At 39.1% G+C, this 27,173-nt stretch overlaps 1 protein-coding gene and 1 long non-coding RNA gene across 2 annotated transcripts; one reads left to right on the top strand and one right to left on the bottom strand.

Moving 5' to 3' along the window:
- Positions 1 to 5,173: 5,173 nt before the first annotated feature.
- LOC134475265 (uncharacterized) lies at positions 5,174 to 6,612 on the top strand. The gene is made up of 2 exons (XR_010046374.1): positions 5,174 to 5,635; positions 6,266 to 6,612. It is a non-coding gene; the product is annotated as an uncharacterized LOC134475265 (long non-coding RNA).
- A 7,779-nt stretch (positions 6,613 to 14,391) lies between these two features.
- Positions 14,392 to 26,291, bottom strand: LOC100714082 (olfactory receptor 2T11-like). The gene is made up of 3 exons (XM_063236757.1): positions 25,381 to 26,291; positions 16,992 to 17,020; positions 14,392 to 14,822 (listed from the first exon to the last, which is right to left on the bottom strand). The coding sequence occupies exons 1-3, from the start codon at positions 26,289 to 26,291 to the stop codon at positions 14,392 to 14,394; spliced, it is 1,371 nt and encodes a 456-aa protein (XP_063092827.1).
- Between the last annotated feature and the right edge of the window lie 882 nt (positions 26,292 to 27,173).

The raw sequence follows: 27,173 nt of genomic DNA, 5'->3' as shown, positions 1-27,173 counted from the left end.
ACAAATACAACTTACTGGAATCTGTGGGATGCAATGAAAGCTATCCTCAGAGGGAAATTTATTGCACTGAGTTCCCACATCAGGAAAACAGAACAAATACAAATAAATAACTTGATGCTACACCTCAAACATCTAGAAAAAGAAGAGCAAGTCAAGCCCAAAGCTAAAAGAAGAGAGGCAATAATAAAAATCAGAGCATAAATCAATGCAATAGAGACTAAGAAAACAATCCAAAGAATCAACGAATCGAAGAGTTTGTTCTTTGAAAGAATAAATAAAATCAATAAGCCCCTAGCCAACCTTATTTTAAAATGGGAAGAAAAAGCTCAAATTCATGCAGTAAGGAATGAAAAAGGTGAAATCACTACAGATCCAATAGAAATACAGAAGATCATCAACACCTATTTCAAAAACATCTACTCTCAAAGGTTTGATAACACAGAAGAAATAGACAGATTTCTAGAAGCATATGAAGTACCAAAGCTAGGTAAAGAAGATGTAAAACTGCTGAATAACCCAATTTCTATTCATGAAATCAAAAATGTAATTAAGTCATTACCTACAAAGAAGAGCCCAGGCCCAGATGGATTCAATGCAGAATTCTACAAGAAATACAAAGAGGACCTAATGCCAACACTCCTCAAACTCTTCAATGAAATTGAAAGGGAAGCAATCCTTCCCAAGTCAATCCTGGAAGCAAATATTACTCTAGTACCAAAACCTGAGAAAGACCCAACTGAAAAAGAGAACTACAGACCAATCTCCCTAATGAACACAGATACAAAAATCCTCAATAAAATACTGGCAAATAGGATGCAGCAAATCATCAAGAAGATTATACACCATGACCAAGTGGGATTCATCCCAGGTATGCAGGGATGTTTCAACATACATAAATCAATAAATGTAATCCACCATATCAATAGAGTCAAAGGTAAGAATCACATGATCATTTATATAGATGCAGAAAAAGCTTTTGATAAGGTACAACATTCATTTATAATAAGAACCTTGCAGAAAATTGGAATGACGGTCTTTACCTCAACATAATAAAGGCCATCTATGACAAACCAACAGCCAGTATCACACTAAATGGCCAAAAATTGAAGGCCTTTACTTTAAAATCAGGCACAAGACAAGGATGTCTTCTGTCACTGCTCCTATTTAATATCGTACTCGAAATACTAGCCAGAGCAATTAGACAAGAAAGAGACATAAAAGGCATAAAGATAGGAAAAGAAGAAGTTAAATTATCACTATTTGCAGATGATATGATACTCTACATAGAAGACCCTTAAAACTCAATTGAAAGATTTCTAGATATAATAAATTCAGCAATGTGTCTGGATACAAAATCAATACTCAAAAACCAATAGCATTCTTATACACTAACAACAAAATCACAGAGAGAGAAATAAGTGAAGCCACACCCTTCACACTAGGAACCAAAGAAATGAAATATTTAGGGATTATTCTCATGAAAGAAGTGAAAGACCTATACAGGGAAAATTATAATACACTGAAAAATGAAATTGAAGATGATCTCAGAAAATTTAAAGCTATCCATTTCTTATGGATAGGAAGAATAAATATTGTGAAAATGGCCATTCTCCCAAAACTGTTATACAGTTTCAATGCAATCCCGATAAAAATACCATCAACATACTCATAGATCTCAAGAAATCAATCCTAAAATTCATCTGGAATGAGAAGAGACTCAGAATAGCAATGACAGTTCTAAGCAGCAAAGGCAAGGTAGGAGGCATCACAATCCCTGACTTGAAGTTATACTACAAAGCAACTGTAATAAAATCAACCTGGTACTGGAATCAAAACAGAGCTGAAGATCAGCGGAATAGATTAGAAGATACAACGACAACTACAAACACACTCAACCACCTTATGTTTGATAAAGGGGCCAAACCTGTTCACTGGAAGAATGACAATTTCTTTAATAAATGGTGTTGGAAAAACTGGCTCTTCATATGCCAAAAATTAAAACTAGACCCATGTCTGTCACCATATACTAAAATAAAATCTAAATGGATCAAAGATCTAAATATTAAAACAGAAACACTAAATCTATTGGAAGACAAATTGGGTAAAACCTTGCAGACATAGGCGTAAGTAGAGAATTCATGAACAAGACTCAAACCGCACGGGAAATACTTCCCAGAGTCAATAACTGGGATCACATCTTATTAAAAAGTTTCTGCACATTGAAAGAAATCTCTAACAGTGAAAAGAAAACCCACAAACTGGGAAAAAATCCTAGTGAACTGTCCCTCAGACAAAGGACTTCTGTCTAAAACATATAAAGAATTAAAAAAAATCTGACCCCCCAAAATTCAAAGACCCCATCTAAAAATGGGCATCTGAGATGAATAAACAATATTCAGATGAAGAAATACAAATGGAAAATAAATATATGATAAAATGTTCATCATCATTAGTCATTAGAGAAATGCAAATTAAAACCACACTGAGATTTCATCTCACTCCTGAAAGAATGGCCAAGATCAAGAAAACCATTAACAATAAATGCTGGAGAGGCTGTGGGGAAAAAGGAACTCTCCTGCACTGTTGGTGGGAGTTTAGACTGGTGCAACCATTGTGGAGATCAGTCTGGAGATTTCTCAGAAAGCTGGGACTGGAAGCACCATTTGACCCAGCTATTCCACTTCTAGGCATATTCCCAGAAGAAATGAAAGCATCATGGCACAGTGATATATGTGCACCCATGTTTATAGCAGCACAATTTGTAATAGCCAGATCTTGGAAACAACCTAAGTGTCCATCAACTGAGGAATGCATAAAAAAGTTGTGGTATTTTTATACAATGGAGTACTACTCAGCTGTAAATAATGATCACATTGAGACATTTATAAATCAATGGACGCATTTTGAGACCATACTTAAAAGTGAAATAAACCAAACTCACATGTATAAATACCGAATAGTTTCCCTAGTGTAAGAAATGATAAGAATACATAAACATACGTGGTAATCATGATTCCCAGTCACACTGGTTTGAAGCCATATAATGTTTTCACTCAGTAAGTGGAATGGTTTTAATCTGGGTTGTTTTATTTTATTGTCTGTGATACTACAAATAACTATTTTGAAGAAAATAAGAGCGTAATAGCTATTGCTGATTTAATATCATCCTGTTTTGAAGCCCCATGAAGTTGTTGTTCATCTGTTTCCATTGGTTCTAACGTGTTGTATCTTATTATATTTTAATGTATGCAATAGTATAAGCAAATTTTTTATAGGCAAAGGGATAATGTAGAAACTGATGTTTGGTTTCTGTTAGCTGGTTCTAAATACCCTACAATAATTTCACTCTCTTGAACAGTTTCACACTGTCTTTATAAGTTTGATGCTATAGTATACGAAGTTAGACTCAAATATTTCAAGGAAAGGGTCACTGTGGTAACCGCTATTAATGTCAGGCTATCTGGTGGTGAATGAAACACAATGATGCTTAAATTTTTTGATTCTTACTGGTATTGTTCTATTGATATATTTTTTTAATCTCAATATCCTCCCTTTTTAAAAAAATTAATTTCTTAGTATCTTTTAACTAGGCGAAAACTAAATTAAAAATACTGCGATATATTATATTAACTTTTTTGTTTCCCTATTAACCTGATTTAAACCCCTGTATTGTTCTCCACATCTTGTTCTGACTGATTTTGTTATATTCTGTTTTGCTTAATAGTATCAAGTTTGAAGGTATAGGTAACCATTTGGAAGGCAACCAGATATTCTATGATGCCTGTTATTGTTTGACTATTATCTTCTTTGGAAGTCCTGTAAGCTCTCCAATGTGGGTTTTATTGGTCTTCTGTACTGTTTTGTTCAGTTCTTTTATACCAGCTGATATAGGCAACTCTTTTTAGGATAACAAGAGGCATAATGGTAACCATTGTTGATCACTAGTAATCTCTTTTTTTTTTGCATTATATACTATGTCCATCCTCCTGTTCTAACTGACTCTGTTTTGCTTTGTCACGCTGGGTTTTTCTTTGGTCTGCCTTGTTTTGTTTTTTGTTTTTCTTTTTTTTTAAAATCTTTTTTCTTTTCCTCTTCAAAGAAAAAGTTATAAAAACTGTGGGAGTAATGGAAACCAAAATGTGTGATTGTTAGTGTAAAAAAGAGAGGAAGGAAAGTGATCTAAAGGATATAACTGCAAGTATATTTAAATGTGTAGGATAGAGAACCATATTGCTGAGTTTTTGTTGGATCATTGAACAGAACTGCCTGCAATCTCACTGTGTTAATGTCCACTTTGTATGCTTTAATTTTGTAATTGTTCAACTGTTTCTAAGATGACAATGTGTGATCTATTAACTGGTGATTTCTTACTGTATATTTTTTTCTCTTGAAATTCTGTATTACTTCTAGCCTTTTACTGTTTTGCTTCATTTAGTTTTGTTTTTCTCTTTAAATAAATTAAAAAAAAACAGAATACCAGGTAATCAACAATGGTTATCATTGCTATCTTAAAAAGAGTTGTCTATATCATCAGGTATAATAGAATTGTTTTTAACTTCTTAACCAAGCTTTGTACTGATCTTCAGTGTTTCACCAACTTTTTCTTCTCCCTTACACTCCTTAGGACTTGCCTTTTTTTCACAGCCTCACCAACTTATTTCATTTTGGTTTTTGTCACACTTTGGTTTTTGCCAGACTGTTGTAGTTAGAGTGAGATTGTTTCTGATTTTGGCTTTGACTTTCATTTCTTTGTTTGGTAATGATGTTGAGTACTTTTGCACATACTAATTGGCCATTTGTGGATTTCATTTGAAAAATTATCCATTCAGATGATTTACCTGTTTTGACTGTGTTGTTCTTATTTTGTTAGGATTTGTATTAGCTCTTTATATAGGCCATGTATCAGTACAGTGTCCAGCAAGTGTTTTAAGAATTCTTTCTCCTGTTCCGCACGCTGTCCCGTTCCTGCTCTGCATGTCTTCTGCTGACAGGTGCTCTTTGTTTTGTGCACACCAGTCTTCCGTTGTATTTTGCTGCCCGCTGGTCATGCTCTTGTCCAGAAAGTCCCGCTCAGGTCAACACCTGTCTCTCCTTCCCTTTCCTCAGGGACGATGCGGCCTCCTATCGCCAGGCGGCGTGCTAAGCTCACGCTCACTGGGGGATCTCGTGAATTGCGGATCCGCGGTGCAGTCAGCTCTCCGTCTGGGACGTGAGGCTGGTGGAGCAGAGAGGCGAGCTGTGGAGCTGTGCGAGCAGGAGGCTGAACTAGCTCTGAGACTCGCCTGGCTCTGTGAGAGCAGCCTACATCCGGGTCGCTGGTCCTCTCCCCGCCCCACTGCCTCTGGGTCAGAGGTCTTGACCCAGTGACCCGGTCCTTGTCCCACAGAAGCCAGAGGAGGAGCCCATGGCTGAGTGCTGACTGGGATCTCAGGCTCGCGGCTGTGGGGCCGGAAGACAGAGTTCTGGACGCCTCGAGGAGGCCGAGGCACCGACTGGGCCCGGGTTACAGCGTGAGCGCGGGCGCCAGCGGGGCAGCTGCCAGGGAGCCGGGCTTGTAGGCTCCGGTCTTGAGGCACCTCAGTGCGGACCCGGGGCTGGGTTCCGGGTTTCCAGCTGATCCAGGCGCGGTGCACAGGTGAGAAGCACGGCCCAGTCCGTGTGCAGGCTCAGATGTCTTTAAGAAATTAAACACAGCTGTTTGCAGTCTCTCTGTTTGAATGTCTACTTTGTATTCTTTGATACTGTGATTTGAGCAACTATTTCCAAGATGATAATATGTAATCTATTAACAGGTGATTTCTTACTGTTATGTTTTTTTTTTTGTAGTTCTGTATTATGTGTAACCTTACACTGCTTTGTTTTGTTTTGTGTTTTTCTCTTTTTCCTCTTAAATAAAAAAAAAAAAAAAAGGAAAAAAAAAAAAAAAGAAATTCTGAAAACCAGTGCATTTCCTGGGACGATAAAAGACTTGAGGAGCTTTGGTTTATCTTAAAAGTACAGTTTTAAAGTCCGGACATCTCGTCTCCTTCCTATTAAAACAATCTGAACCACCTCACTAGGGACTGTGCAGCTTCTGTGTGAGACTGGGATACTCTAGATAAAATTTTGTCCCTGGACAGTATTAACTAAATTCTGTGGACCCCAATGCCAGTGTGCCGTTTTCTTCTGTTTATTTTTAGTTGTTCAGGTGTGCATGCAATTTATTTCAGATATAGGTTTTAGAATGTGTCTATACTTTCTTTCTTTTGTCCCTGTGGTGTTTCAGGTGACTAGCTCAAGGATGGCTACACAAAAGCACTCTTTTGAATGTTTCTGGAGTGAATGAATAAACCCACAACAGTCAGAACTGCATATGGCTTGAACAGATCAGTTCCTTGCAGTGTTAATGAGGGATCAACTTAAAACGGCTGAAAATCTAGAAAGTGGCTGCCTCATTTAGTGAAACTAAGGGCAGTCTCTTTTTCTTCTTTATACTATGTAACATTTTGGAGCCGGCAGCTGATTCCCTGCAAGCAGGCAAGTTCCTGTGACCTGATGGGAAACTACCTGACTTTTGGGTTCTTTATGGTCTTCTGCTCAGTGGAAATAAACTTGGTTTTCTCTTTTCTTGCATCTCTTGATGTCAGCATAGTGCCTTGTTTTAAACCGCGACTTGCTAGAGTGAAGACTTGAAAGGAAGTCTGGTTCCTGACTCATGTGTGGTCACCAAAAGGTAAACACTGTACTCACAAGATACCTTTACAACTGAAATAGCTTTGAATTCTCAGTAGAAACAGACTGCAAGAGGACAGTGGAGCACTGACCCCATTATCATGAGAAAATGCACTCCTGACTTACAGATCTATAGATTAACAGGTAACCAAACCACCATCAAATGGAAATTTTTAAAAAGTCTCCATCATACATAGAAGGCCTCAATATTTTTCCTCCCATGTGTTTTATTTACATACTTATTGGAGGACATGTTCTATTACAATGAGGGAGCAATAAAGAGGATAGCATGTGTCTTTGTTATTTTGCTCTCCTTCCTGAGTGAAAAATATCTGACCTCAAAATTAAAGGAAGAGGGGCTGGAGATTTAGCTCAGCAGCATAAGCGCCTGCCTTGCAAGCAGGCAGTCATGAGTTCCATCCCCGGTACCAATAAAAAGAAAAAAGACAAAAAAAAAAATTAAAGGAAAAAACGTTTATTTAGCTTACATTTTGTGGAGTTTTCAGTCCTTAAGCAGCTGGCTCCAAAGCAGGGTGGCATGGCAGAGAGATAACAGTTCAAGATAATAGTGCAGAAGCAACAAGAGCATAATGGTGCAGGAGAGTAAGCCTCTTTTCCTCCTTTATGTTGTATACAGGCTGCATGCCTCCAGGTGGATGTAGCACTCCCACCATCTCTGTGCCCTCCTGTCGATGTCGCTCCCGGCCGGCAGGAAAGACACACGACAAGGTCTGGCGGTGGTCAGGCTTTTCTTTATTCTCTCCTTATACAGTCTGCCCCGAAGCCTCTACCGGTCCGCTCTCTGCGGCTCCTTCCATGCTTCAGTCTGCCCCGAAGCCTCTACCGGTCCGCTCCCCGCGGCTCCTTTTGTGCTTCAGTCTCCCCCGAAGCCTCTACCGGTCCGCTCCCCGCGGCTCCTTCCGTGCTTCAGTCTCTCTCTCGGGGGTGGAGGCACTGGCTATATATAGGATTAATAGCTAGGCAGACTACCCTGTGAGGCGGGAACTTAGTGGGGTGATAAGAAACAGGTGCCACACAGGCGGGCTCGATGAGAGGGGTAATCTAGCTCAGGCTTTTGTACTTTCCCACAGGCCTCGCAATCACCGCGTCTGATGACTTGACAGTGCCACGGCTCCCAACATCTCCCCCTATTTTATTTTAAATGATGGCTACGCGCATCGCAGCCCGTCCTGGATAGAGTGCAGAGGCCTATGCCCCGAACTGAGGCCCACCGTAGGCCCTTAGCGTAGACCCTGGTCGGCTGTCCCAGGGTCCACCAAGGCCTTGAGGCCCTCGTCCTTTTTTCTAGGGCCAGGAATGAACCGGACGGAACCTGGTTGCACATAGGCATGCACTCATTTCTCTCCACGAATCCCCTCGGAGAGAAATTTATCTAACAATCCAGCGGCTTTCGAGCGGAACGGGGTAGGGCCTGGCTTAGGTTGAGTCGTGCTGGGGAGGCACGCTCTTACCCGTCATTGACTCACCCACCCTGCTACATGTTGTTGTCTAGGGAGGAGAATGTGGGAAGCCTGTCACTTTTAAACGCGGTCGTAGGCCATGCGAGCGAGCCATGCGTATACAAGGGTAGCACATAGGGGAGCAAGCCGTTCCAGGCCCCCAAAAAGGGATTGTCCTGCAGTTCTTTTAGGGCTCATCTTGTTGTTGGGTCTGCGGTTGGCCTCTGGTGGAACAGGCCTGATCTTCAGTCGAGGGACTTGTCGCGTCAACCTCTCTGGGACCCACATTGGTTCTCGTCCCGATTCCTGCGGAAAGACACAAACCGCGCCTCGGCTTCCTCTTTTGTATCTCTGCCCTCCTTGACGGACCCTTCTCGGGAGCTTCCTGACTGTGCCTGTTCAAACACCTCGCGTACTTCTACAAGTTCTTGAGAGCTCCCCCCGTAACTACCCTCACTCTTTAGGCACGCGTGTATCATTTCCCACAATGGACGAGCAGAGACTGAAGCTCTACCCTCCCGTTCTGCTAGGGAAAGGTCTCTGCCCAACTTTTCCCAGGAGGGCAGGTTTACATGCCCTGTAGGCAGAAACCAGGGAGCAAAGCTGTCAATCTCTGCAAGGAAATTTTCTAAAGTCTTACGCCCCACCTTGAGGTCCTTGGACTTTAGGAGTCTCCGAAGGACCAACACCAAGGCTGTGTATCTTTACTTGGCATGTTTCCCATTTTTAATATATCTTCTGTTATTTTTACTTCTATGTTTATGTTTTACACTCTTTTATTACCTTAAGTTCTGGTGTTATGTTTCATACTCACCGCGTGAGGCCCAAGAAACCCGCCACTTACGCGTGAGGTTGAGAGGAGTCTACAAACCCTGTAGGTGCGCGCCACCCAGGGCCCAGGCTTATCCTCTACTCACCTGTCCTGCAGCTGCAGCACTGTGTAGGAGAATGCAGTCCACCGCCGCGTCTCGGGGTTGATCAATCCCCGTGTGGGCCACCAAATGTCGATGTCGCTCCCGGCCGGCAGGAAAGACACACGACAAGGTCTGGCGGTGGTCAGGCTTTTCTTTATTCTCTCCTTATACAGTCTGCCCCGAAGCCTCTACCGGTCCACTCTCCGTGGCTCCTTCCGTGCTTCAGTCTGCCCCGAAGCCTCTACCGGTCCGCTCCCCGCAGCTCCTTTTGTGCTTCAGTCTCCCCCGAAGCCTCTACCGGTCCGCTCCCCGCGGCTCCTTCCGTGCTTCAGTCTCTCTCTCGGGGGTGGAGGCACTGGCTATATATAGGATTAATAGCTAGGCAGACTACCCTGTGAGGCGGGAACTTAGTGGGGTGATAAGAAACAGGTGCCACACAGGCGGGCTCAATGAGAGGGGTAATCTAGCTCAGGCTTTTGTACTTTCCCACAGGCCTCGCAATCACCGCGTCTGATGACTTGACAGTGCCACGGCTCCCAACACCCTCCCCTTGCATAGGCTCAGGAAGTTTACAAAGTGAGGACCCTGCATCCTCAAGTTGACACAATAACCAACATCCTAGAGTGCTAAGGGGATGTCCTTTACACTGCAGCGCATGGAATTGCTGAGTTAAGCCTCTTAATTTTCTCAAGTTGACACAATGCATCAAGCATTAGAGTGTAGGATCCAGGTGACAAAGAACTCAGGTAAAGGGGTAAGCCAAAAGGCAAGCAGGCAGGAGGAAAGAGGTAGCAGGGTGAGAAAAATAAAAGGCAACTGAGATAATTCCTGAAGTATTCCCTTTTTCAGTAGGATATATATTAGTACAAAACATATGTGTATGATAGATAAGCAGAGAAAACATAAAATGTGTCTTATTATAGGAAGAAGCAAAAAAAGTACTAATAAGAAACATAAGCATAGTGCTTCTCATGAATCAGTTGTCAATATGTATAACTTCTTAAAAATATAAAACGGGAATATTTTTTTAAAAATCAGTGAAACTTACCCTTGTGTGAGAATTCTAAGACTCTGAGATGTGCGATATTCATTGAATGCTGGAAAAAGAAAGAAGTAATAGAAAGATCTTACTTAAATCACATATTTTGGGCTAAACTAACAGAAGGAGAAAAGAGATCTACTCCATATGACTTTCCTGTATGGTAGCCATTAAGGTGAGATTGCATTTGCTTGTAAAACCAACCAGCCAAGAAGCAGGAAGCACTTGTATTGTTCATTACCCTCCTATTCCATGACTGCCTACTCTGTGTTGTTCTGCTCCTCCATTCATAGTCAGTTTGGGTTCAATGCAAATGATTTGTCTTTTGTTCTCTCGAAAACTTTGTGTGAATCATTCTTAGAACCTACATGTGAAACAGACAGGAAGAAAGTTTCCCATGGAGACTTCCATAAGCAGAACACATCACAAATGAAAGGCTACTTTCTAAAAATGACACCGAGAAAACTCTGGAAGAGACATCCTTTCCAACTGGTCTGCAGACTGGAGCACAAAAACACAGCTGTAATGACAATAAAAGGCAGTATGTCTCCAAAAATTGAAAATACCTCAAAAGCTAACCCAACAGGTACTGAAATAGATAAAATTTAATAATAAATTAAAAACCCCATGGTTAAAATGATTAAGTGGATCAAAAAGGAGACAGAAACCACTGTGAAATACACAAGACAATGCAGAATGTGAAAGACCAGTAAAGAGGTAGATTTTCTAAAAATGAATCAAACAAAAGTTCTGAAAATTAAGACTTAATAAGTCAAATGACAACTCAACTGAAACTTGACTGTCAGCAGCTTAAACCACAAGAAAGAATATAAGGTCTTGAAGACAAAGTGTGTATGCTAGAGCATTCAGACTATCCATGGAAAAATAACATTGAACAGATTATGCAGTCTTGGATAAATACTCAAAAAATTAAAGCTCATTGGTTTAGAGGAAGGTGATGTATTATAGGCTAGTTGCACTAAAATTATTGCAGAAAAATTCCACATTTGGGGAGTGCAATGGATGCTTAAATAGTAGAGGCATTATAGCCCTACCTAGACATGACCAGAAAGAACCTCTCCACAACATACTGTAGTTAAAAGGTGAAAAATTCACAACAAAAATATTTATAGCTGTTTAGAGAAAGCTGACAAATCATCTTTAAATCCAAACCAAACAGAATATATTTCTCAACAGAAATTTTAAAGGTCAGGAGAGCTTAATGTAATGTATGTCAGGCATGAAAGAAAATAGTTGTCAACTCTAATTACAGGATGTTACTGCTCAAATTCATGAAATAAAAACCTACTTTGATAACTGAAGACTAAAAAAATCCATGGTCACTAATCCAGAATTGCATAAAATACTTAAGGAATCCTAAACATAGACAAAGAGAACCATGAGACTGATAGAATAAATCTCATTGAGGATTTGACAACTAATGCGGAAGAAAAATGAATTAAGCACTAGAGAAAGAAAAAAAATGATAGAAATTACTATATGCTTCTAAATACTAGTGATTAATGTATCTTAACAGTCCAATTAAAAGACAAAGATTGACAGATTGGATAAAAAACAAGACCCAATTCTGCATTACCTGCAACAAGCAAGTTTCACATGCAAATACATTCACATGTGGAAATTGAGAGAATGGAAAATGTTACTCCAAGTGTCTGGAGGCTGAAAGCAAGCTCAAATAGTTATATTTAAAGCTTAGAAAATAGACTTCAAACTAAAATGTATCTGAGAAGGAAGACCACCAAATATTTGTAAAGAGAACAATGCATGAAGAAGAGAGAACATTTGCAAATATATACACACTGAACATTGGCACAGTCATTTTTGTAAAGCAAAATCTACTTGGATCTTAAAGGAAAGAGGCCCAGTAACATTACAAAGGATTTCAGCATCTCATCTTCCCACCGTGACAGATCTTCCAGACCAAAAATATCAACAACAACAAATCAGAATTAAATATACTATTGATCAGATGGATTTAGCATACATTAACAGTATGTTCCATATAACAACAGCAAAATAAACATTCTTTTCAGCAGCTTGAGGAACTTTCCCCCCCAAAACATTTTAGGCAGTAAATAGTTTAAGAGACTGAAAAGAAAGAAAGAAAAAGAAAGAAAGAACTTGCATGCTTCCTATCAGATTTTAATGGACTAAAGCTATAAATCAACAGCAAAGAAAACCAGAGCCTACACAAAAACATCAATATTGAGTATCACACTCTTGCTAAATCATTTGGTCATGGAAAAATCAGAGGAGACATTTCAAATTTCTTAGAATCACTAAAAATGAAAAAAAGTAACAAGTTGTAGGGTGTAATACCAGCAATTCTAAGAGCAAAATTTAAAAGCATGAGTTCCTTCAATAGGAAAATGGAGTCAAACTGAGAAAATAACCTAATTATGCAGCTTAAGGGCCTAGAAAATCAAGAACAAACCAAACCTAAAGCCAAAAGAAGGAAAGCCATAATGAAGACAACAGTGAACATAAATGAACTTGAGATTAACAGAACTGCAAATGAGCAGTGAATCAAAGAATTGGATTTTAAAATGAAAAAGACCGATAAAGCCCCAGCTAAGCGTATAAAATGAGAGAAAATTCAAATTAATAACATTTGATATGAAAATGGTGAAATTACAATACTCATCCCTGAAAGCCAAAGAATTGTTAGAAATCATTTTAAAAATGTATTCAAATAAATTTGGCTTCCAAAAGAAATGGATAAATTTCTACACACATAGAATACATTAAAATGTAACCAAGAAGTTCAACAGGTCAGTAATAAACAATGGATTTGATGCAATAATTAAAGCACTCTAAGTAACAAAAACCCAGGACCTAATGGATTGACTCATAAATGGTATCAAATCTTTAGAGAATAACACGAGTGCTTCTGAAAATTTTCCATGTACTAGAAAATGAAGGAATGCTTGCAAACTAAATTTTCAGAAGCCAGCACTACCCTGCTATGAACACTGGACTAGAAACCCAGAAAAAAAATAACAGTTGAACATTATAGATAAAAATAGATGTTAAAATAGAGGTAAGATTCTTACAACCAGAATTCAGCAACACATGAAAAAGGTCATACACAATGGCCAAGTTAGTTTTGTTGTAGGGGTGCAAAAATGGTTCAACATAGGTAAATCAATGTAGATTTGTAATGTAAAATCAAGGTAAGTCAGGATAAATTTGTGTGATATACTATATGAACAGAATCAGGCTTAAAAACCATATCATCTCAATACATAAAGAAAATGACTATCACAAAATCTGCATAGGTTCATAGTAATGCAAATGAAAACCTGTCTAAAGTGAACCTACCTCATTGGTAAAAGTATATTTGACAAACTCACTACTGATACTATAGGGAAATGGGGAAAAACTGAGAAGTTTCCCTTTAAAAGTTAGGAATAAGAAGACGTCAATTGCACCACTCATATTCAATATGGCACTTAAAACTCTAGCCAGAATAATTAGGCAAGAGAATGAAATAAAAGAAATATGAATACAAAGTAAAAAGTCAGATTGTCTCTAGGAAACCTAGAAAACTTAGATCTCATGAATTCTGCAAATGGCCATCAACATCAACACACAAAAAGTCACATTTCTGTACACAAGTAATGAGTCCACTAAGAATCAAGAAAACAATTCACATTAGCTTTAATAGTAATTAAACACAGAGGAGCCAACTTCATCAAGGAAGAGAAAGGCTTCTGTAATGATAATTACAGAAATTTGAAGAAAGGGGTTCAAGGGAATGTTAGAAAGTAGGAATTCTTGTTCATGGGTCAGAACTAGTATTAAGAGGACACTATTACCAAAGGCAATCCACAGATGTAGTTTCAATTTCTATTAAAATACCAAAATCATTCTTCACAGAACTAGTTAAACGTCTTAAAATTTGTGTGAAATAACTCAGTATAGTTGAAACCGTGAGCTAAAAGAGTACTGCTGGAGACATCACAATACTACATTTCAAGTCATACTGCAGCAATACAGCAAAACACAACCAGCACCAGCCCTGCTTGTCTACAAAAATGTAGACAAAATGAAGTGGAACACAAGACAAACAAATGACCCTATGCACTTGAAGCCACCTGGATTTTGATAAAATCCAAAAGCATGAACAAAGACAGCCTCTTTAAGAAATGATGTTGGGGGATGCCCTGGCATGATCTAGCTGCCTGGGATTGCTGCCATTGCACCCACCCCTCAGCTGTGAACACCTGAGAAGCCCTGGCAAGACCTAGCCATCTGAGACTGTCACCGTGGGGCCTGCCCCTCCATGGGAACATCTGAGATTCCCTGGCAAGATAGCCACCTGGGACTGCTGCCACTGGGCCTGTTCCTCTATGGGAACACATGGGCCAGCCTGGCAAGCCATGGTCACCTCAGACTGCTCCCGCTGGGTCCACCCCTCGGCTGTGAACACCTGGGATGCCCTGGCATGACCTAGCCACCTGGGGCTGCTGCTACTGGGCCTGTCCCTCTGCAGGAACACTTGGGCTGCCCCGGCAGGCCCGGGTTGCCTGACTGCCACTGTGGGCCCATCCCTTGGGGAACTCACCCACCTCCTGGATCTAGTACTGCAGAGGATCTTTGGGTCCAACCACTTCTCCCAGAACCTTGGACTACAGTGAATTGCAATGCTGGCTGGATGTGGGAGTCTCAGGAACCCTTCATTCAAACAGAAGACTTCAGTAGGCTCCAGTCAGTGTGGTGAGTATGCTCCTAAAACAGAGGTCTGCAGTGGGTAAATAGGAACAGAAGTGAAACTCCCTCCAACTATAAGACCTTGATGAACCTGGCAAGAGAGTGGATAATACCCTCCTCCATACAGAGAACATCAGACAGATTAAGGAGTGCGCCAATAAGGCCTCCCCTAATTTGGAGAAAATTAAAAGAGTTTATGAGACTCCATAGTGACACAGTAGGGCGTCATCTGACACAAACACTATAGACAGGGAGAGCTGATGACCTGCAACAACCTGAAAGCATAGCAACAGCAGGAACTAAGAGTTGACCTACATCAATACTTCTAGGCTAGTTAGCTAGAAATAATATAGGACTCACCCAACAGGTCCTGCAGGAGGAATTGGTGGTACGCAGCAATTGGACAAACATCAACCACACAGCACCCTAAAACTCACACTATGGACAGTTGAGACTGTTGGGATTGAGAGACCAAATATTTGTCCAAAAGGTGAAAATGACAAAAAGGCAAAATGCGGGGCTGGGGATTTAGCTCTGTAGCGTAAGCACCTGCCTTGCAAGTAGGCAGTCATGAGTTCAATCCCTGGTACCAATAAAAATGAAAAAAAAAAAGACAAAAAAGAAAAGGCAAAATGCAGTTTCAAACATCTAGTCCAATAAGAGCAAGTACAGGTGACACTGAAATAGAGGACTATAAAAGTCATATACCAGGAATCTTGGAAAATATAGCAAATGAAGTAAAGAGACAAATCCGTGAGGCTATAGAGAAAATCAAATTAGAAATAATGGCTTATGTAAAGACAGAAATAACAACCTTAGTACATAAGTTGCTCAACATAGCTAGAGAAGAAATAGATAAAAAATACAGGAGAATGGGAAATTGATTGAAACTTTGAATGAACAATGCAGAAAACAAGCAGAATTCATGAAACAAATTCAAAGAGATACCCAAGAAACAAAAACTATTGAAAGCTGGCAAAACAATTCAAATGAAGCCGAGGATAGAATTTCAGACCTTGAAGACAGGGTTGCAGATAGGGATCATGAAAGGGTAGAACTTATAAAACAACAAAGTAGCATGAAATGACAATCCAGTAGCTTCAAGACAATGCAAGAGAAACAATATAACACTAATAGGCATCAGTGAAGATGCAGGAGTCAATGAAAATAACAGAACTAAACTATTCATAGAAATAATAGCAGAAAATTTCCCACATGTAGGGAAAAAATCTGATATACAAATAAGTGAAGCATACAGAATGCCAAACAGTCACAGCCAACATAAATCTACACCCAGACATATTAAGATCTTAGACATACAGCATAGAAAAAGAATACTAAAAGCTGCTAGAGAACAGATACAACTTACCTATCATGGAAAGCCTATTAGAATCACGGCAGACTTTTCAGCACAAACCTTCAAGTTAAGACGAGCTTGGAGTGAGGTATTTCAAGCCCTGAAAGAAAACAACTTTCAACCCACACTGATGTACTCAGAAAAACTGTCTTTCAAATTTAATGGAGAAACAAGATACTTCCATGACAAAGAACAACTAAAGGAATGCATGTCCACCAAACACGAGTACTGAAAGACATGCTAGATAGAGATAAAAATGACCCCAATTGGCAGAATGACAACAGAAAGAAACCACCAGGCTGGACAAGAAAATTAACAAGGGGGGGGGGAACCTGAAAACCAGCAATAGGAACGCAACATGGCAAAGTCGAGCCAGTACATATCAGTGATATCCATAAATGTAAATAGGCTGAATTCATCTATCAAAAGAAAGAGGTTGACAGAGTGGGTCAAGAAACGTGATTCCACAATAAGCTGTATACAAGAAACACATCTGACCCAAAAGGAAACTCATAGATTAAAAGTCAAAGGATGGAAAAGAGTATGCCATGCAAGAGGAATCCAGAAAAAAGCAGGGGTAACTATTCTATTTGCAGACAACATGAACTTAAACCTAAAATGATTAAAAGAGATAAGGAAGGTCACTACATACTCATTAGTGGAAAAATTCAAGAGGAAGCCCTAACAATTATAAATATATATGCACCAAATACAGGAGCACCCAACTATATAAGACAGATACTAATGGACATGAAAAACTAAATGCATAAGATCACAATTATAATAGGGGACCTTAACACCCATTGTCACAAAGAGATAGATTAACTGGACAAAAAGTCATCAAAGAAATAATAGAACTGAATCATACCTGTGAGCAGTTGGACTTATTATGTTTACAGAGTGTTCCAACCACATCAGAATACACATTCTTCACAGTTGCACATGGAACATTCTCCAAAATAGACGATATATTATCTCATAAAACTTTCTTAAGTAACTGCAAAGGTATTGAAATTATCCCACGTGTAATATCTGACTATAGTGCACTGAAATTAAATAACAACCTTTTGAACAACCAGTGAGCTACACATGAAATTAAGGAAGAAATAAAGCAATATCTATGAAAATGTGGAAACAACATACTGTAATCTGTGGGATGCAATGAAAGTGGTCTTAAGAGGGAAATATATAGCAATAAATTGTCATATTAAGAAAACAGAATAAGCACAAATAAAAAAGATGAACCTAATGCTTCATCTCAAACTTCTAGAAAAACAAGAGCAAGTTAAACCCAAAGCACATAGAAGAGAGGAAATTGTAAAGATCTGAGCAGAAATCAATGCAATTGAAACTAAAAAATACAAGGAATTAATGAGTCAAAAAGCTGCTTTTTTGAGAGAACAAATAAAATTGACAAACGTCTAGGTAATCTTATAAAGAAAAAGAAAGAAAAAGCCCGAATTCACACAATAAGGACTGAAAAGGGAGAAATCATTACAGATCCCATGGAAATTCAAAAGATCATGAATACCTACTTTGAAAATCTCTGTTCACATAGCGTGGAAAGCACAGAGGAAATGGGCAGATTTCTAGAAACATATGAACTACAAAGCTCAGCCAAGAAGGGACAGCAATTTTGAATAACCCAGTATCAGCTACTGAAATTGAAAACATAATTAAAAACTTACCAACAAAGAAAAGTGAAGATCCTGATCGATTCACGGCTGAATTCTACAAGAAATTTAGAGAAGATTTGATGCCAATACTTCTTAAACTCTTCAATGAAATTGAAGAGGAAGCAATCCTCCCTAAATCATTCCTGAAGGCAAATGTTACTCTGATACCAAAACCAGAGAAAGACCCAACCAAAAAGGAGAATTATAGACTAATCTCACTAATGAACATTAATGCAAAGATTCTTAATAAAGTACTGGCAAATAGAATGCAGCAAATCATCCAGAAGATTATATATCATGATGAAGTGGGATTCATCCCCAGAATGCAGGGATGGTTTAACATATGCAAATCAGTAAATGTAATACACCACATCAACAGAGCCAAAAGCAAAAACCACATGGTCATCTCAATAGATGCAGAAAAAGCTTTTGCTAAAGTCCAACACATTTTCATGGTAAAAACCCTTCAGAAACTAGGAATAGATGGTGTTTAACTCAATCTTATAAAGGCCATCTATGACAAACCAACAGCTAACATTATTCTAAATGGACATAAACTGAAAGCTTTCACTTTAAAATGAACAAGACGATGCCCACTATCACCACTCCTATTCAATATACTTCTGGAAATTAGGCAGGGCAACCAGACAAGATAGAGAAATAAAAGGAATAAAGATAGGAAAGGAAGAAGTTAAATTATCACTATTTGCAGATGACATGATACTCTATATAGAAGGCCCAAAAAAACTTCATTAAAAGACTACTAGAAGTATTAAACAAATTCAGCAGTGTAGCTGGATACAAAGTCAGTGCTCAAAAATAAATAGCGTCCTTGTACACAAACAAAAAACTCACTGAGAGAGAAATTATGGAAATATCACCTTTCACAATTGCATCTAAATAAACGAAATACTTAGGAATCAACCTAACTAGAATGTAAAAGACCTATATGCTGAAAATTATGCTATGCTAAAAAAGGAGATTGAAGAGGATATTAGAAAATGGAAGGATATTCCTTGCTCTTGATTAGGAAGAATCAACATTGTGAAAATGGCCATACTCCCAAAACTCTTACACAGATTTAATGCAATCTCAAGCAAAATACCATTAACATACCTCCTCGATCTAGAGAAAACACTCCTAAAACTCATTTGCAAACAGATGAAACCCAGAATAGCAAAAGCAATTCTGGGCAATAAAGGCAAGGCAGGAGGCATCTCAATTCCTGAATTGAAGCTATACTAGAAAGCCACAGTGATAAAATCAGCATGGTACTGACAAAGAAATAGACCTGAGGAGCAATGGAACAGATTAGAAGATGTAAACACAACTACAAAGACACTCAGCCACCTGATACTTGACAAAGAGGGATAGCTTCTTTAATAAATGGTGTTGGAAAAGTTGACTCTCCACATGCTGAAGACTGAAACTAGATCCTTGCCTATCACCATGCACTAAATTAAAGTCAAAATGGATCCAAGACCTAAATATTAATACAGAAACACTAAATATACTGGAAGACAAGGTAGGTAGAAACCTTGGAGACATAGAGATAGGCAAAGGATTTATGAACAAAATGCAAACTGCATGAGAAACACTTGAAAGAATCGTCAATTGGGATCTCATATTATTGAAAAGTTTCTGCACTTCAAAAGAAATCACCAACAGAGTGAAAGGAAAACTCACAAAATGGAAAAAAAATTTAGCCAGCAATCCCTCAGACAAAGGACTTATAACCAGAACATACAAAGAATTGAAAAACATCAAGCCCCCCAAATTCAAAGACCCTCTCCAAAAATGGGCATCTGAGATGAACACACAGTTCTCAAATGAAGATATACAAATGGCAAATAAATACATGAAGAAAAGTTCACTGGTTATTTGAGAAATGCAAGTTAAAACAGCATTGAGATTTCATCTCACTCCAGACAGAATAGCTGCTATCAAGAAATCAACTGATAACAAATGTTGGCAAGGCTGTGGGGAAAAAGGAACACTGGTCCACTGTTGTTGGGAGTGTAGACTGATGCAACCTCTATGGAAATCTGTATGGAGAATTCTCAGAAGACTAGGATTGGAAGTTCCATTCAGTCCAGCTATTTTCATCCTGGGTATTTTCCCAGAAAAACTGAAAATGTCATACCACAGTAATACATGGGCACCCATGTTCATAGCAGCACAGTTTGTAGTAGCTAAATCTGGGAAACAACCGAGATGTCCATCAACTGTGGAATGGATGAAAAAGATGTGGTATTTTTATACAATGGAATATTACTTAGCTATAAAAATGTATGATCTTGAGACCTTCATAGGCAAATAGAGACAACCTGAGGCTGTCCTCATTAGTGAAATAAATAAGAATCATATTTATAAATGTCACATTGTGTGTAAAAAGCAATAAGAAATGTAGGAGTAATAAAACTCCAAATGTGTAATTGCTATTATAAAAAAGAGAGGAAAAGAAAGTGCTCTAAAGCACTTATGGAGGTATGGATATACCTCGTTATATGTCTAAGTGTGCAGGAATGATAACCATATTACTAAATTTTTGTGGGATATTTGAACAGAATGGTTTGCAGTCTTACTATTTGAATGTCTACTTTGTATGCTTTCCTTTTGTAACTTGAACAACTATTTCTAAGAATACAATATGTAGTTTTCCAACTAGTGATTTCTTAGTGTTTATATTTTTGAAATTATGTGTTTTCTCTACCCTTTTTCTCTTTTTTCTTTAAATAAAAAACACCAAAAAACAAACAAATAAGGAAAAGAAATGATGTTGACAAAACTTAGGAGTTCTGCAGAAAACTGAAGTTAGATCCCTGTCTCTCTTCTTATTCTAAAATCAAATCAAGGTAGATATAATACCAGAAACATTGAAATGCTGGAAGATAACAGGAGAAACACTTGAAGACATAGATAATAAGGAAAGGCTTCCAGAGGAGAACTCTAATAGCTCAGAAAATAATATTGATGATGAACAAATAGGGTTACATAAATTCAAAAGTTTCTGAACAGCAAAAGGAACAAGCAGAGTGGAAGAACAAGCTACAGAATGAGATAAACCATTTGATTCTAGTCGGAGACAAATATATAGAATATATAAAATATAACAACACTTTAAAAGTGACAAAAAAGTGAGCAAATAGATTGAATAGATTTTTTTCAACAGAAGCAGCAACATGGCCAATAAGTATAGAGAACTCATCTAGTTCTGGAGGAGGGGTCTCATCTTACCCCAGTCAAAATGGCTACCATCAAGAACATAGAAAATGATGAGTTTTCGCTTGGATATGGGGAAAAGGGAATCCTTCCACATTTTTGGTGAGAAGATAAACCAGTATAATCACTATAGAAATCCGTGTGGAGATGCTTAAGAAACTAAAACGAAAAATACCATTTTGCAAATACTGTCCTGGGTATATTGCTAAAACAACTGAAGACAGCATACATATGAGCATGTATTTATAGAGGTGAAATTCTTAATACTTTAGCTGTGGAAAAAGACTAGCAGCCATCAAATGATGAATGAAGAATTATATGAATGAATGAATTATATAATCTAACCATAAGGAAAAATGACAGTGTCATTTGCTGGAAAATTAATGAATTTGGGAACATAATCTTAGACAAAATGAGCCAGACTCCAAAAGTTCTATGAGCTAAAGATTAGCAAATGAACAAATAAAGGAGAGACATCGGGGTATGGGAAAGTAGATTTGGGAGATTGAAAAAGGGATCAGAGTTAATTCACAGAAAAGTGTGGGAGTAATGGAATTGAACATAATAAAGATATGACAGATGTATGTACCAGATGCCCCAAAGGAACCTCACCCTTCTGTATTACTAACACGCAATAATGTAAATTATGAATAATATAAAACAACTGTGAGCACATATCCCCAAGCAAATGTTTCCCATTGTTTTAGCACTTTGCAAAAACTTGAGGGAAATTGACTATGAAAAATATTTCAATATATGTAAGAAGCATTTTAAATACATTAATATATATTTAAAGTTTACACTTGGATTACATTGATTCTTACATCGTAAAGTAATTAATGAAATAGTCATAGAAAGTTTTCATATAAGGTATAATTTTCTAAGTGTTCGTGGAGCAGTTGCAGAGTAGAATAGAGCAGGTAAAGCTGCACTCAGGTGTTGGACCTGCAAGCCTGGGTCTTCAATCCAGATGTACCCAGAATGTGCTACATGGTGGTGATGATGATCCTGATGATGGTGTTGATGATGTTGAATGATGCTAACAAGAACTGAGATACAGCACAGAGCTCTACAAGTACTAACACATTCACTGCTCACGTAGCAGAAGAAATTGAAGTTCAAGGTTGGGTGATGTTCACAGCTGTGATCAGTGGAGCTAGCATGAGACTCAGACAAGCTGTACTGTCAAGTGCAGAAGGAGTCTCCTGTTAGAGCTGATGGTGCCAACACACCTATGAGAGCAGAGGGCAAGGGGACAGGGACAGGGAAGTCACCTTCAGCTGTTCAAAGGCACCAGTTATAGGGTTCAGCTGTTGTGTGTGTGTGTGTGTGTGTGTGTGTGTGTGTGTGTGTGTGTGTGTGTGTGCATTTGTGTGTGCACTTTAACTGAAAATGATTCACATTGTTTTAAAGAACAAACCAGGCACAGTGTTGTTCAGAGATGGTCACTAACCACAGGCAGAAGGATAATGTGAAATTTGTCCTGTAGCACCACTTTCTGCTCATGTCCAGATAGATGCTGAAAATGTCTGGGGAGATTTTGTTCATTGTGGAGACAGATCAACCAGTAAAGGCAAAGGCGTAACTTTAAAAGCCTCAGGTAGAACTGCAAATGACCATGACTGCAGTGCCTGAGGTATAAACTGTTTAGGAATCCAGAGAAGCTCCTATCTAGTGAGAGCTCTGAATAAAGAACCCACATAATGCCAATGGACCAGATGGCAAAGACAGAGCCCCTTGTCTCAGGAGCATTAGCGGCAGATTTATTGCACATCTGCCTTAAGAAGCCACTCCTATATTTGCCATGGGATTAACTCTCAGCAAGACATAAATGGTGGCACAGAGAAGTTGAGTAGTATACTCACAGGAGCACAGATTGGAAATGAAAATGCCAAGATTCAAACTCAGATGGGTTTCCTCGCAAGCATATGGCTTTAATACCATTAAATTGCCTCTGAAAAGGGAGGATGGAGTAAAAATTAATACAAGTAAAATATTAATTTGAGACTGTGCTTTCAAAACCTTGAATAATGAAGTATTGGTACAAAGATAGGAGATGGAGTATTTTAAAGAAATATAGTAAAAGGAACAGGAAATTTATTGAGCACAAGAAGTATGGTTAGGGCAAGAATTTTTCCCTCCTTTAAATGTAACTCAAGTGTCCCAAAGCTATCCAGAAGCTTAGATTACAGGGGGGAATATCTTAAACTTCTACACATGAGTTCTCAGGATCTGGAAGTGAAAGGTTGTCACTTTATGATGCCAAATCATTCTGTGCTCTCCAAGAAGCCTCCCTCAGGCAAGAATGTTGAATGTACAGTTTTTAATTGCCTCCAAAGATCAATTCATTAAAACAGAGCCAAGACACATCCATTGCATGTTGCAGTTATAGACATTGAAAAAGCATAAGTGACTGTGCGATGTTATCCTTATCGAAGTAATGGTCATTTGTGGCAATAATGATAAAACTTGCTGTTGCTTTATTTGTCTTTGTTGTTATAACTCATAATTGTAGTTAAAACCTAGAGGCTTACTCTTCACTAGGCACCCTACTGAGTCCATCTCATGGGAAATCTGACAACAGGCTTATATGAAATTCAACTCAATCCCAAATTAGGAGGAAGTGAGAGGCTTTCCTTCTGTCAATTTCTCCACTATCTTTAAAAATTACACTCTACTCAACTTGTCAACTCCCACTCTTTTTATACCTTGAGTTCATTTTCATTCCAAGACCATGTCCACTGAAATTTCGTGATTAATATCTCAAGTGATTTTCCCATTTCTAAAACAAAGATCACATCTCATTTCTCATCTTAATCTAATAACAAACTGTACTTGCACCAGTTGATTTTCCTCTCCCTCCATACCTACTTTCTTCATTTGTCTCTCTGAGTGTTGTTTTACCCATCAAATGATTTCTTGCTCCATTTAATTCTTATTTGGCCCAAACTGTTTCATGGTGAGTATAAAACTTTTTCCTATAAGAAAATGACCTCAGATAACTTTCGAAGACCACCTGAATTGACTATGTCTGTGTCTGTAGAAATCTTTACATCCTAAAGATTGTCAAATATATTCCTGAGCTTAGAACTCCAGTTTGCACTCCACTTGACTAAACATAGGACTATATATTTAATAGGCTTTAATAATTATCTTGACAACAGATGACTTAATAAGCAATTCAGAAGTCTTCAAAACTTCAAGAAATAAAACTTCATTTTCTGTTCACTTAAATAGAAAATCAGTGTGTTCCAATTTTTCTACATTTAGTTTCAACATATATAAATATCAGTGAGCTAACTCTTATTTGGTCTCCACCCCACATTAGTTTGTCTTTTTTAGAGCCTCTAGTGTTATCTTTCTGCATCCATATTTGTTTCCTGATCCTTTCTCTGCTCCCCTAAACAGGGATTCTTTAAAAATGTGCATCTTATCATGTCACACCTCTGCAGAAAGCTCTATGGAGGTTCTTCCTGTCACACACAGAACTGAACCCCAAGTGCCTTCATGTGCCTTGTTGTGTCGCATAGAACTGGAGAATTTGAAGTTTCTGAGCTTGGATGCATAGCAGGTTGTCATTTGATCCTCTAAGCAGGGCATGGCAGGGTTCTCATATGTTAAATGTTAGTCTCTTCCATTTGAGCATTTGTGCGATGTGTGATGCTCATTAATAATTGGTTCCATTCAATTCATGCACTGATTATGGGCCAAGTATTTGGCATCTGCTGTACTCAGCCCTGAAAATTCCAAATTGATCAGAGTGTACAGTTCATTGTTATTTATCCCTAAAGGAAAACACGATTAAATTGTGTGACTTGCCTCTTTTACTTTGTTCATACCAAAATGACAATGGATATTTAGCACAACAAATTGGTATCTGTTTAGTATTTTTGTTTGTTTCAACCAAGCATAAATATTGAAGGAGACCTGGTTCACGGTGAAAGGGTTGCTATGAACCCTGCGATTTCAGTTTTTCCTCTAGAAACAGGAACCAAGAGCTGATGAATATCCTTAGTAATAAATTGCTTTTGATAATTTGTCCTCAATCTCCACACAACTCATGAAATACTCTTTCTTTTCAGAGCAAGACTTGAAATGCAATGAATCCTTTTAATGTTCAATAGAAAGTCCATTATGATAGCTGACCAAATGGTCTCAGGTAGATCAGAAGTCCTGAAGGAGGCTCTTGGGAAGACCTGTTTTCTTGTCACTGAGTCTCTAGCTGCTTCCCATTCCTACTTTCTGAGATGAAGAGCAGCGTGTGAATATCCTCCTAGATGCCCCTGTGACGTCCTTGTTTCTGAGGCTGTAGATGAGTGGGTTAAGCATGGGCGTGACAATGGTATAGAAGGCGGACACCACCTTGTCCTGCTCAGGCGTGTGGAATGACTGGGGCAACACATATGTGTAGAAGGCAGCCCCATAGAAAATGCTGACAACAGTCAGGTGGGATGAACATGTGGTGAAGGCCTTCTTGCGGCCTTCTGCAGAGCGCATGCGGTGGACTGTTAACAAGATGAGAGAGTAGGAGGCGGAGATGATGGAGATGGGGATGAGCAGCATGAGCACGCAGCAGATGTACATCAGGGTCTCATACAAGGATGTGTCTGCACAGGCCAGCTTGAGCACTGCAGGGATCTCACAGAAGAAGTGGTTGATACTGCGTGAGCCACAGTAGGGGACATTCATGGTGATGGGGGTGAGTAGAAAGCCATCAAGAGAGCCACCAAACCAGGCACCAGCAGCCAGTAGAAGGCACACCTTGCGGTTCATCAGAACCGGGTACCTGAGAGGGTTGCAGACAGCCACATAACGGTCATAGGCCATGAGTCCCAGCAGGAAGAACTCTGAGCCAATCATGGTCAAGTAGAGAAAGATCTGGATTCCGCAGGCCACAAAGGAAATGGTCTTCTCTGTGGAAACCATGTCCACCAGGAGCTTTGGGACAGTGGTGCAAATGAAAAGGGTGTCCATGATGGAGAGCTGGCTGAGCAGGAAGTACATGGGGGTGTGGAGTTGAGGGTCCACCTGAATCAGGAATATCATGACCAAGTTTGCTGTTACAGCTACCACAAAGATAGCAAAGATAACTGTAAATATGATTCCTGTAGCCTCACTGTTCACTAGAAGTCCCAGGAGTGTGAAGTCAGAGGAGGAAGTTGTGTTTCTCTCTAACATTGCCAATGGCAGCTTCACTGAGCAGGGGCACAGGAAGAAAAGTGAGACCCAGTGCATTCAATGTGGGGCGATCCTGTGATGACGGTCACACTGCACAGGGTCCTGGATGGGATGCAGCTTTCCAGAGTAGAGAACTAGAGAAAAACGGAAGGAATTGTGTCACACAGCAGTAACTGTGGCTGTCTCCTCTGATGGAGCTCAGCTGTTAGATCTGTATTTATGTCCCTAGGCATAGTTTATGTAGTTTATGGTGACTGCCTGATAGAAGTGGGGCATGCTATGTGTGCAGCAGAGTTTGACCACCTATATTCATTCACCGTCTCTCGGTTCCCAGGAGGTCTAAGGGATTCCAATTGGAGAAAAAGGTGGGAACTTCACTAATTAAATGAATGAATATGGGTAAAGGGTATAACTCAGGGAGTGAAGGGTTAGGATATTCACAGGTGCTCATGGATTACACCTTCCCTGTCTTTCCATTTTTGTTTCTTATTACTGCTGTTGAGATTGGTACCTTAGATTGCCTGATAGCTTATCTCATCATTTTATCACCCTCTAGGTGTTATGCAGACAGCTGCTGAAACTAGATTTTTAAAGAGCAGTTCTGATTATGCTAGGCTCCTCATTACTACTATGATATGTACAAGAGGAAGAATTCAGACACTCTGAAGATCACCTTGCATTTCTGTCTCCAAGAGACAATAGAGCAAGCGGTAGACCATGCTGTTCGTCAGCTTGGAGTTGTCACCAAGAGGCCAAGATTAAAGAGCTAACATTACCACGCGGCTGCCGATGTTATGTACAGTGAGGCCAGTACTTACCTCAGGACTGGAACACGATGGAGTGGGTATATAGGAGCAAGAGAGCAGATGGCTGCATGAAGGA

The sequence above is a fragment of the Cavia porcellus genome, unplaced genomic scaffold, assembly GCF_034190915.1.
Source record: "Cavia porcellus strain 051 isolate PalLab524CR breed Dunkin Hartley unplaced genomic scaffold, mCavPor4.1 scaffold_2, whole genome shotgun sequence".
NCBI classification, from domain to species: Eukaryota; Metazoa; Chordata; class Mammalia; order Rodentia; family Caviidae; genus Cavia; species Cavia porcellus.
Note: the sequence above shows the minus strand (reverse complement) of the source record. Positions and strands in the feature narration are given on the sequence as shown.